Source organism: Myxine glutinosa, chromosome 3 (genome assembly GCF_964187855.1).
Source record: "Myxine glutinosa chromosome 3, kmMyxGlut1.1, whole genome shotgun sequence".
Lineage (NCBI taxonomy): Eukaryota > Metazoa > Chordata > Myxini > Myxiniformes > Myxinidae > Myxine > Myxine glutinosa.
Window position 1 is genome coordinate 17,328,469 of NC_136263.1, and position 13,020 is coordinate 17,341,488.

The 13,020-nt window shown below is 43.4% G+C and overlaps 1 protein-coding gene across 1 annotated transcript in view; it reads right to left on the reverse strand.

Moving 5' to 3' along the window:
* Positions 1 to 4,250: 4,250 nt before the first annotated feature.
* LOC137418041 (uncharacterized) overlaps positions 4,251 to 13,020 on the reverse strand; it is a 76,702-nt gene continuing 67,932 nt past the window's right edge. The window contains exons 5-7 of the mRNA XM_068104020.2: positions 10,298 to 12,415; positions 6,983 to 7,082; positions 4,251 to 5,891 (exon numbers count right to left, since the gene is read on the reverse strand). Of these exons, the coding sequence (XP_067960121.2) occupies positions 5,673 to 5,891; positions 6,983 to 7,082; positions 10,298 to 12,415 (2,437 nt within the window). The 3' untranslated portion in view covers positions 4,251 to 5,672. The remainder of the gene's footprint in view (positions 5,892 to 6,982; positions 7,083 to 10,297; positions 12,416 to 13,020) is intronic.

The window sequence follows — 13,020 nt, forward strand, 5'->3', positions numbered from 1 at the left end:
TGTCTGACAAATTTCGTCAAAAAAAAACACAACAGCACTGGTTTTGCTTCCTGGAAGCTTCCTGCAAAACGCTTTGCTTCTCGCAAAACGTCCACCAATGGGAACTAGAGGGAGGGGAAGGAGCGGGAGCAAGAGACAGGTAGCCGGAATGAACATGAGGGACAATGAGGGACAGTGAGGGCGTGTCGGTATGCAATTTTCATCCAATCACCATCTTTCACAATAATTCTGGACCGGCATGAGATGGCGTTGTCTGTCATTAATTTATATTGTAATCAAACGAGTTTTAGACATGGCGGGAAAACTGAAAAAAAATTATTTATTTATTTATTTAAAACGGGTGTACACGATTGTACACGTGTACGGACCTTACCGAACCTTACCGAACCGGCAAACAAATCGCCTCATGGTGCACTTCATGAGCCGATTTGCCTGCAGACCAGAGCAAGGCTCTTCACACCCAGCGTATACCGTACATATCCTCGCAAGCACACGAATAATAGAATCATTTAAAACGTTCCATCCGTGACTTTTACCTCGGACGGTCGTGACAAAAATACGTTTACACTCCTTGGATTACCTATGGAATGCAAGCCCCACACACACCTCCTCCACCATGTTCAGAATTCGTATTTCATAATGGACGCCATGCTTACCTTGGCGACGTCCACTCGAAATTCCAGCGGTGCCTCCAGATTATCGGGGAAGTGGTGGGTGAGACTCAAGACGCCAATGGTCGGAAACAGGTTTTACAAAAGGTCACAACTTTATTAACTGGTTATTCACTTCATTCCATTACCAAATAATACCGTTTAACTCAATGGCTCAGGTAACTCTATCCGCATAGTCCCTCTTTTGTGGCTGCAGCGCCGAACCCGTGGTACGCGTTCATTCCGTCGGGCAGGGCTTCTCGTGGCAAGTGCTCCTGACTCAAAGTATGTTTCTGTCTTTATGGGCATCGTCGCGCTAATCCTTTCTCTGCAAATGCCCCGAGGTCATCCACGCTCGCCTCATTGGAGCCGGTTCGCTCCCCCCCTGCTGGGAGTTGCATTTGCCTCACAATAGGAGGGTGCTCTAGCCCGGGGCTGTGACCAGGTGAACAAGAGATTACCACGTTCGTGCAAATTCCTGACATTCATTTACGAAATCGTCTATCTGCTTCGTTTTCCAATTCCAACGATCAATATGATGTCAAGATCTCTACTTCCATATTGGTTTTGATTAATGCCATACAGTACATTTAATACCATGCCATACAGTACATTAATGCAGTACAGTACTTCCACAATAGGAAGCGCTTGACTGCAGTTATTTTGTCCAAAGTGCTACCAAATATTAATTCTGGGGTGTCAGCCATTTTTTTATTTTCTGATTTCAAAGGATATATTAAGTTCTGAATCAAAACAAAGGTTCTGTAATATTAACAGTGAAATAAAGAATTGTGGAGGCCAAATACTTTTGTCAATTTCAACTTATTTTTTAGAGAAAACCGAGTTATTTGAAAAAAGTGCAAGGTTGCCAATATTTTTGTGCACGATTGTATGTGTGTGCATGTATGTGTATGTGTGTGTGTGTATGTATGTGTAGGCATGCATGATGTATGAGTATGTGTATGCATGTGTGTGCGCATGCACACACAACTACGCAAGCTGTGTCAGGAGTGTGTGCTTGCACGTGCGTGTGTCCTTGGAATCAATGCTCATTTAAATTGCACTGCTGCATTACCTGTAGCCAAACAACGCAGTTGTCACAACTCTAATAAGAATGACCGCACTGTGGTCACAACCTGCGACAAAGTCCTGTAACAGGCCGATTGGGAAACATTTAATGCACTACTAAAATATTTATAACTCGACACCTCTCACCATGTCAGCCTCCACCACAGTTATATCAGAACGAGCTGATTCTTCATGGATCGATCGTTTAATCCCAATATGAGGCCATTCAAAAATTACGTAACGCTATTTGTTTTTAGGGAGGCACGTTCCGTGCCTGCTGACGGGCCTGATTAAACCTTGCTTGTAATTTTTATTCCACCAATTACATTTCCGGAGTCCCTCATCATGAGTAACACTCAACCCTTGAAATAAAAGCAATGGAAAACTGACGCAACAAACCCGAACAGTGTATAATTAGCAGAGGCCTACAGGACCGATGGCTTAAGGCCAGCATAAAACCAAGATGGCGGCCATATTTCATCTGGGTGACATGGTGGGTGGAGTCGAGCAACAAATATGGGTGGGGTCCAGCTGCTGTCTTGACCAATGGGTGCACGTTTCAAAATCAACCGCCAACAAGAACCTCAACAGCAACAACCATTCGGATATGTATTTATTTATCCATATGCAGCCTGTGGCTGCTTGGCTGCATCATTTTCTGGGGGCCCGGCTGTGCCGCTGAAGGAAGGATGACAGGCAGAGTCGGCCCACCTGATGTTAATTTAATGGAACGATAGGGGCTTGAACTCAAGACCCTAGGATCTTAAGCCAGCCACCTTAAACGATAAGCAAACACCAGACTTGTGGAGCTCTTGTCGACCTATGACACGTCACAGATAACAATGGTAGTTTGAAAGGTAATAATTGATTTACTTTGTGGCAAAACTGAGAATCCATTCACTTGGAACAATATGAATGTCCGTTTGAACATAAAGATGCCCGTTTTAAAAGCACATCTTCTTGGATTGAATAAGCAAGAGAAACGTCTGCCATTTTAGAAGCCGAAGCTTACGTCTGATGTTAGGCTTAAGACACGTCTGATAATGTAATATTATCACCATGCCATCAAGTTTTCAATTCAGTGTAAAACAATCGACCAATAGCAGGATATCGACCCCTCGTTTTTGGCCATATCACTGAATGATGAACAATCACTTAACTTCTACTAACTTGATCCGGATCTTCACCAAAATGGAATCGATTCTTCCTTGTCACACACACAACCTGTCCAAGTTTCGTCCAAATCCAGCCATAACTTTTTGATATCCTGCTATGTGTCGTTTTTAGCCCTATCTCTCAATGGTGAAGAATTACTTTAAGAATTAAATAATTCTCATTTCCGAATCCACATTCAGATCTTCACCAAAATCTAATCGAATCGTCCTTGTCAGACACCCAACCGGTCCACCAAGTTTCGTCCAAATCCTTCCATACCTTTTTGAGATATCCTGCTATGTATCGTTGTTGGCTGTCTCCCAAAAGTGAAGAATCACTTTAAAAAATTATAGTATCCGGATCTTCATAAAATTTAACCATTTAGTCCCTGTCACATACACTACATCTCTGCCAAATTTCGTCCGAATCCATCCACAACTTTCAGATTTTTATTTTTTGTATACAAGATCGAGTCTCGTGTAAAAGCTAACATTAATCACAAAAAAAAACCCCCGGCACAAAACATACAATAAAGGGAGCGGGAGAAGATGGGGAGAGAGGGGGAAGCACACAAGTACAACAGCAGAGAACAGGCACATCGGGAGATCTGTGGGAGGAAGAGGGCTTGGGCGGGAGGCATGAAAGGGGGGGGGGGGGGGGGGGGAGAGGTATAAAACACATGGACACTGCTGGGACTTCCAGGAAAAGAAGTTGGTATTTCAAAAAAGTGGATCTGGGGTGAATTAACGGGGGTAGAAAAGAACAAGGTTTTGGATGGGGGAAGATAAGAGATGGTGGTGAACAGTTGTTTTAAAGACCTGGAAGGAGGAGTGGGATTGAAGAGTGTGAGGGAGTTTGTTCCAGAGGCGGGAGAAAAGAGGAATGAAAGAGTGAAAGTGAGCAGAGAGTCTTGATTTTGGCAATTTTACGAGAAGAGGGTTCCTGGCAGATCTTGTGAGACCTGTAGGAATATTTGGGGGATACAGCACACAGATAGACCTGGGGGAGCAAAGCCGGATAGGAGTCGGTAGAAGACGGAAAGGTCACCAACCTGCCTGCGGTGAGTGAGTGAAAGGCCCTCACAATCGGCTTCATTGTGGGAGATTCCAATGATTCTGAAAGCTTTGGTTTCAACAGCGTGAAGCTGAGCTAGGTGTGAAGCGGGAGCACCAAGATATCTTGTTCACAAACGGACAGGCAGAGCGTCGAAAACATAACCTCAATCCATCTTTGGTGGCACAGGTAATTATTAAATCACCACAACGTACAATATAATCAACCATTAAAATACTTTTTTGGGTGAGGGGTGGGGGTGGCGAGGGGGGGGGGGGGGAGGGAGGTGGATAGCATTAAACTGAACATCCCACAAAATCGATCTGAAAGAAAAATACTTTATTAGAAGTTCATTCGTTTTAAAACAAGAATCTAAAAATTTGGTTCAGAGAAGCACCATGATTGTGCGATTCAAGACGAGGAAAACACGGAAACTCTACAGAGTATGCACAGGATGGATGACGGATGCTTTAACATCGCCCCGGAGGAGGGGAGAGAAAGAAGAGGAGGAAGAGCCTGGAAAATGAAGTAAGACGTCAGCCCCCAAAAGCAGTCATTTGAAAATGATTTTTTTTTTTAATAATCAAAGGTGTAAACCACAAAAGGTGACCGATCGATCATTCTAGGCTGAGAATTCCCACCTCAAAACTTCATTGCCACACGTACAGTAACATGATAAATTTAACAATCATTGCAAGGAAAATACTCGAGAATAAATACGGAAATTCCGAGAAGACAAGGAATTCATTGGTCAAACAGATTCAACAGGTAAATGTAAAGGTGCGTGATTTGAGGAAGATGAGAAAATTCTTTAAGATTATGGCTGAAAATTTGAAAAAAAGGATTTTGAAACTTATTTGAAAAGCAAAAAAAAAAAAATTATATTCCAATAAAACGTCTGCAAAGGTTGCAACTACACCTTTACCTCCCCAAAAATAGATAAATATAAACAAAAGGAAGCAACAAAGTCATTGACCTGCTGGTTATTTCCGACAAGCTTCGGCTCGAGAATCACCGACACGAACGGCTCAAGATCGACCCCATCTCCGCGTCTTTACGGGACCCTCTGATTGAATGATTAGTTATTGCTCCAGTTAAGGGGCAAAAGGAAACAAAATAATTCTTTACCGATAAAAACGAAACGAAGGTAACTTGAAACTATAGTAGAAAGCATGTCGTGGATAGGAGGAGGAGTGCAAGAATAGTGAAAAAACGTTACAATGAATCTTCGTCGTGAGTGGGTTCAAAAGGACAGTGGTTAGGACAACGGAGATATTGCAAATGGGACAACACAATTTGGAAATTCCAAACGAATGGACAGTACACGAGTCCACTTGCAGCATTGAGGACAAAGCATGTAGGATGGCAAACTGGGTCTACCTTTCCACCATATTGCAAAACGAGGTTCCGAAAAGATACCAAAGTTGCCGTGGGACCGAGAAGGATGTGCTACCGCTTTGCCCAGATGCCAGCCTAAGCAGAGACACATTGTGGCCCAAGCACAGGTAACCTGAGCTCACGTTTGATGGTGAACAAATCGTTTCCGATAATCAAATGCTGGAACATTCAAAACCTTCAAAACGTTGCTGCTCTACACCCATTGACTGCGCAGCGACTTTCAATGAGCAGATCAGACACTTCGACAGGACCTGATAGGTTGACTAGACCACAGCAGGTCATCATCCACAATTCCTAAATTCTGTGCTCAACGTGTGGAGTGGTTTAATGGCTCCTCCGCCAGAGGAGTCACCATATGCGCCCAGCTTTGCGCGAGGTGCGGGGATTGGTCCGAAGCATGGACGGGGTTTCCTCCATGACACGCACGAGCAGATTGTCGATGTAGCTCTCGAGTGCTCGGATGCGGTCGTCGCGTTCTTTTAATGCTGCCTCAGAATGGACAATGAGCTGCTGCAGCTCTGCACGGGTAAGGTGAGTCCAGGGTCCTTGGTCATCACCGGTGGTGTCCTGACAAAAACACAGATTAGGACAGGCCATTACCCACCGCAACGCTCACCCTTCACCATATTGGAATGGTGAAGAAAAATGACAAAAATGTGTCTGTGTGCCTGCATCTGTGCCTGCGCCTGCGTCTGCGTCTCTACCTGCGCCTGCGTCTCTACCTGCGTCTCTGGCTTTCCCTCCAATCTCAAAAAGGGTTCGTCAAAGTGGGGAAGTTGCTAGAAACTGGGCTGGAATAACGGGATGTGATGCGTACGAATACATCAGGAATAGAATACTGATGCGCCTTACGATTTACCGAGACACTTCAACAGGGTGAACCAGTCATTACAGATGCACTAAAGGTGCACCATGATGGCATGGATGCACAATTAAATAGTCCTTAAAGTAAAATATAACACGAGGCAAAGATGGATTGTATTAGTCACAATAACGATCAATGCTTAACAAACTAGAACGGCACTCGATTATAGCGCATACCTCCACCAGGCTGTACAGGTTGTTTTATATCCCGCTGAAAGGCCGGATCTAGATTTGGACCTAAACCAAAAATCTAATCGACTTGTTCTTGGCACCTAACCAACTCGTCCACCAAATTTAGTCATAACTCGTCCACAACATTTTTAAATATCGTGTTACATATCGTTTCTGGCCCTATCTCTCAATGGTGAAGAATCACTTAAAAATTAAATAATTCTCATATCCGAATCCATATTCAGATCTTCACCAAATTCGAATCTATTTGTCCTTGTCACACACCCAACCAGTCCACCAACTTTCGTCCAAATCCGTCCACAACGTTTTGAGATGTCCTGCTATATATCGTTTTTGGCCGCATCTCCCAATGGTGAAGAATCACTTTAAAAAATTATAGTAGACGGATCCGGATCTTCACCAAAATCTAATCATTTCATCCTCCCCACATACACTACATCTCTGCCAAATTTCGACCGAATCCGTCCACAACATTTTGAGATATCTTGTTCACAGACAGACAAACAAACAAACAGACAAGGGTGAAAACATAACCTCTATCCACCTTCGGTGGTGGAGGTAATTAACGGACTTCACTTTGTGACGACATCCATCGCACTCACCCGTTCACTGCTGAGCTTGTCCATTAGGAACACACTGGGCACCACCTTCTTCCTGGAACCCTCTACAGGTTGTACTGGAATGGTTTTCACTGCCTGAAAGCTGGGCACACAAGACAGGAAAACAAAGCACAAAATGGCACGACATGCGCTGCATTGGTTTCACACTACCGTCATGCAACCAGGTCGCTGAGGAAACCAAAACTACGATGCAAAAGTATACAAAACCATTCACACTCTTCCATATTCCAATCAAAATGGAAAATATCCTCAACTTGGGAATAAAATGTAAAAACATGGCAGTGATGAGTTAGTTGTCCATGCTAATGCTGGCTCAAAACAACTCGTGACAGTGAAGTACCGATACTGCACTAGAGTCGACCCATTAGCTGTACCCAGACGATATAAACCTCAAATCAGGGTGTAGAGAAGGTGATCACCAAGCAATGCGTACTCGGATGATACAAGTAGATTCGAACAAAGAGCCAATTTGAAAAATGCTGATAAATAAAGATGTATTCCTTAACAGGTAAACAAGATTGGATTTAAATAGTGGCATTGCTCGGAACGCAAGATAATCATCATGCAAGTTGCCATTGGCTACACGACGGATCAAAACGACATTGGAAAAATGGCGCAATGATGTTTCCAGTCAACGAGTGCCAGGGGACTACTATTAACGCATGATATGGAGATTAAAATTGGACACGGAGCTGTTTCTAACCTGCTCTGAATAATCATCCGGGTCAAGATCCAGACAGCAACAAAACACAACATGACAAGAAAAAGGTATCTCCGCAGGGCATTACCATGGACAACCACCGAAAAGGGGACGTTTCGCAAGGGCCATACAGATTTTCACAAGTTCACATTAACACCATTCCTGGTTCTACATCAGCAGTGAAAAAGAAAGGAACTAAAACGGCACTTGGTGGAGCACATATACCTCCGCCAGGCCGAACAATTCACGTTTTGTATCCCACCGATATCCGGACCTTAACCAAAATCTAATCGGCTTCTTCTTGTTACCGACCTAACTCATCCACAACTTTTTGAGATACCGTGCTCTTTATCGTTTTTGGCCCCATCACTCAATGGTGAAGAATCACTGAAAAAAATTCTCGTATCTGCATCCGAATCTTCCCCAAAATTGAACCAGTTCGTCCTTATCACACGCACAACCTGTCCACCAAGTTTCACCTGAATCCAACAACCATTTGTGACATCTTGCTCACAGACAGACAAACCGACACAAACATGGGTGAAAACAACCTTCATCCACCTTCAGTAGCAGAGGTAAAAAAGAAACTTGTGAAAAATAAATAAATAAAACGTCACACAAAAAAAAAAAAAAAAAAGGCCAAAGGATACGACAATGAAGAAAAAGATAAACAATTAAATAAATAAAACAAGGTTACAAAGGCAGAGCAAGCGACGTCAAACAAACTTCAGCACCTCCCAGGAAGCAGCACAAAGCAGAATCAGAGATGAAAGTACACGATTAGGACTACTTTATGTTTTTGAAGGTTTCCAAACAGAAAGAGCAGCTTGAAGACCGCTTAATGCAATTTCAGGTCAACCTCAACGGCCTTCTCGTGGTTACAAGTTTGTAATTCTTGGTGTCCGTTCTTCGTGGCCGGCACGGTTCCATTGGAGTTGTTTTTGTCAAGAAATGCTTTATGTGCAATCTTTTCTGCTAGGCCAAGACACCATCTTTCCATAGGGATCAATGTTTACTCCATATTCCCTGTTCGAGACCACGTTTCCCCGCCATATGTTATTGCTGGTAGAACACACCGATTGTGAACTTTCTTTTTCAGACCAAGTCCGTTTGCCTTTCATGATAGTTACTTTTCCAAATGCTGCCCATCCCACCCAACAAGTCTTTATTTCTTCACAGCAATCCGTTTCCAATTGTACAAGTTGTTCTAAGCAAATGCAATTTCTGGTTTGTTTGACTCTGCAAAGATCCATTAGAACCTCTTGACATTACCTCTGACCTTTGGCCAGTCAGTTGATTCTGAGAAAGCTTCATGGAGGTTGAAGACTATTTATGTGTCTTTGTTAATCAGTTCTATTCTAATATTTTTGACTCTTCCAAATGAGCTCTTCAATCATGATTTTCATTTTGAAATCAAAACAACTCCATCTGTAGCTCGTAGGTGGCCTAGTCGTTCTCTCATCGACATTTATTCCTCTGTTAGACGACTGTTAGCTGTTGGAAACTCATTTTGGGCATGCAGTGAAATTTTTTTGGTGAGATTGCCTCTCGCTGTCTGGCACCTCTTTCAATCTGTGAAAAGCATGCAAGAAAAGGATAAATAAATAAATAAAAGCACAAAAAGATCAATTCCATGATTGTACAAAAATTAAAGCAAAGATTATCAGTCATTTAATCATGGTATTTGCCTTCCCTCAAGCAAAACATCTGTGCCCAAGCCTCTACCACATTTTTCGGCCTACAAGGCGATGTGGAGTACGAGTCGATTTGGCCGATTTTCCCATTTTTTCCACTTCATTCCTTGATAAATCGTTTCGGAGTACAAGATGAAGCCAGACAAACTACCGTGGTTAGCAAGACTGGCAAGTCCGAACAATTGAGGTGTTAATTCCTCCCCGAGAGACACAATGCACATTGCTAGCTAGATGCAGTTCTTCCAGGATCATGGGTATTAATTAATAAGCTGTTTTGTGGATATTATTTGAAGTACTTTGTGGTACGGCCTTTGGATAAATTAGGAATGGAAAAAGTTTCCTCCAACTTATCCTAAATGTTTGTCTACCTAGCTTCGCAGCAGAGATCAGCCTTCTCGGTTTTCTTGGTTTTCTTGGTAGGCCGCAACGTATCCTTTCCTTTACGCCAGTCCCAAACACATTTCTCATGTTGATTAGATAATATTGCATGCATTGGTGAGCGGATTAACGGTTAATTGCCCATCCAATCGGCAAACGTTCCAGACAATTTCCATCCAGTTTTCATTTAGGGAATGAAATGTCTTGAACCACAGATAAGTCAATTCTGAGTACAAGTCGAGGCCCATTCTTTTGAGGTAAGGGGTGTACGTCAAAGGGAAGTGACGACTCGTACGTCAAAAAGTACAGTATATCGGGCGAGCAAAGCAATTGTAAAAAATAAAAATAAAAAAATCTTTAATTACGTGAAAATCTACGGTATTTCAGATAATCTTTAAATAAAAATCAAGTGGTTTTGTGTTCTTAATGCAAACAAATTACATTTTCCGAGCATGGCAGTGTGATGTCGAAGGAAAAAGCAACCATGGCATGATGAGCAAAGAACCGTTATCAGCTTCCGCTCACCTGACGTTCTTTGAAGGGCCGGCTTCCACGGTGGCAATGTTGTCGCAGGACCTCGGCCCATCTTCTCGACGGGAAGATTCTATTGTGTTACCCTCGGCATATTTCCAAGGTGGTGTAGTCGGAGTACAAGCGTAACCAACATTGATCACATTACTCGAAGACAAAGGCGCTGAAACGGCGAGACCCTTTGCGATCGGAGTTGATGTTTGATTTGTCTTGGCTGGTTGTAGAAGGTCAAACGATTGCGCTGGTGAAGAGGAAGAGTGAATGCGGGGTGGTTTTGCTGGAACGTCAAACAAATCAAGCCCAGAAATCTGAGCATGCGGATCCAAAACTTGAGCAGAAGCCTCGATAGTTGACAACGAACCAATCAAATTGCTTGAAGTATTCTCAATATCTTCAGTGGCCTCCAAAGTAAATTGGTGTGATGTTGAAGTGTTACTTGAAGGAACAGGAGTGTCCAAGACCAAACCTATGTCAGAAACTCCAGACCTCTCTTTATTCCGAGTCTGAGAAAGCTTTTGTTCATCTAAAACTTGGTCAGATGTCGACTCAAAAAGCTTCCCTTTCTCATATTGTGTATCCCCGTCAACACTCGAGCCACTTACCAAAGAACCATTCACGGTCGATTCGGGTGTGCCAGAAGAACGCATCCGTGCAGATCTCACCTGCAAACGAGCTTCCGTGGTGTTCTCGAATGTTGGCGCGTCTCGAATAGTGTCAGTGACACCCTGATTGGAACTCACACCCGTCTTTAATTTATCCACACCTGAGATCTTTGAAACATCTTTCCCTTCCATTATTGGCTCCTTGTCTGCATTCCACTTGACAAGCGGCATACCAGAGTTAGTTCCGTCTTTCGTAAAGTTGTCTCCCGGTTTGGAAAATGGATCAGAGTCATGGAACAAAACTTCAGACGATGCCGAGCTTGAAGTCTTTACTACTTCTTGCATGCCATATACATGTGGCAAATCCTCATCTTTCTCTCTTATCTCGCCCATTCGTTTGTTTTGGATCATATCTACTCCACGTCCAGAGACCACCACAAGTGGAGCCAAAGAATGTTTCTCCATCTTACCTGGCTTTTGCTCAGATGGAAGCTCCAAAATACTCTCCGAGGTCATACACTGGTTAATACTAGGCCAATCATCGACCGTGGAAAAAGATTTCACGTGCAAGTCATCTTCCCTAGAGGGGGTTTCTGGTGCCCTTTCTTCAACACTCACTCGATAACCCTCTGAAACATTTTGACTCTTCTCTGGTACAACATGTGAATATGCACTCTTAGCTACATTTACTCGTGTCATTACCTCTTCTGAAAGTTTTTCAGTGGGTGCTGTCCAAACATTTGGGACTCCATTCTTAGCATCTACCTTTTCAGACAACGCACTATCATAGCTGCGGGATGGAATGTCAGAAGAGCACAATGTTGTGGAAGTCTCTGCCAGTTCCAGAAAGCGAGGCGTATAATGCGAGTCACCTTGCTTTGTTTCAATGTTGCTGCCAACTTGTTCATGACGGGATTCTCCTTCATCCTCTCGAGCCCTAACTGAAGGTTCAGCTGAAGCTTTTTTCTCAGTTCTACCTGGTGTAGGACTTACAGAAGAGGCTGGCACAGAATTAGACTGAGGTAAATTCAATGGTGCATTTGATGAAACAATCGATTGCGGAGGCACGATTCGTCTGGGTAAAGGTTTGGGGACCTCTGCAGGGCTGGTGCTGTCATGAGATTTTGCAAATTTGGAAGTGTGAAGCAAATTGGCTGGCTTATCCCCATTCTCCACCTCAGTAATTGTATCAACTAGATGCCTTACGACCACCTCATCAGTTGTGCTGATCTGCTTTAATGGAGGAATGGTAGAATGGCTGTCAAAAGTGTCCGGAACATCTGCAGGATCTGGTCGTGAGGGACGGAGAATGCTGACCAGAGCAGAGGTTGAAGCTCGTTGGCTTTGCCGGTCTAGAGGTGGTGAATCTGGTATCATATAATCTTCCCATTCTGGAACAGTTGGGAAAGCTCCTGTATCTACTTCCACAGCCAAAGGGCCGCTGCCACTTGCGTTCTTGCTGCGCCTTACACCAGAACGCCGCTGAAAACCAAGTTGTGGCGCGAGCACCCTAGCAGAAGTATTGGTAACAGATTAGGGGAGAGGGAAGAGGAAGGGAGGGAAGAAGATGAAAAAGAAAGAAATAAGGGACATGAAATGTCAGGAAAGGAAGGCAGCAGCCAGTTTCAGTTTTGCAGCAATCAGCAATATAGCTTAAGTACACAACTGCAAAAGGCAGTCCGTAAACTACAGTTGTGGCCAAAAATATTGGCACCCTTGCACTTTTTTCAAAGAAAACAATTTTCTCGAAAAACAAGTCGAAATTGACAACAGTATTTGGTCTCCACAATTCTTTATTTCACTGTTAATATTACAGAACCTTTGTTTTTGATTCAGAACTTAATATATCTTTTTTAAATCAGAAAATAAAAATGGTATGGACAATATTATTGACACCCTAGACTTGGTATTTGGTAGCACCGCCCATGGACAAAACAACTGCAGTCAAGCGCTTCCCATAGCCATGAATGATCTTCCTGCACCTCTCTACTGGCAGTTCGGCCCACTCTTCTTGTGCAACCTGCTCCAGTTCTCCCAGATTTAAAGGGTGCATTCTCCCAACTGCTGTTTTCAGATCTCCCTGCAGGTGTTCAATAGGATTTAGATCCAGACTGA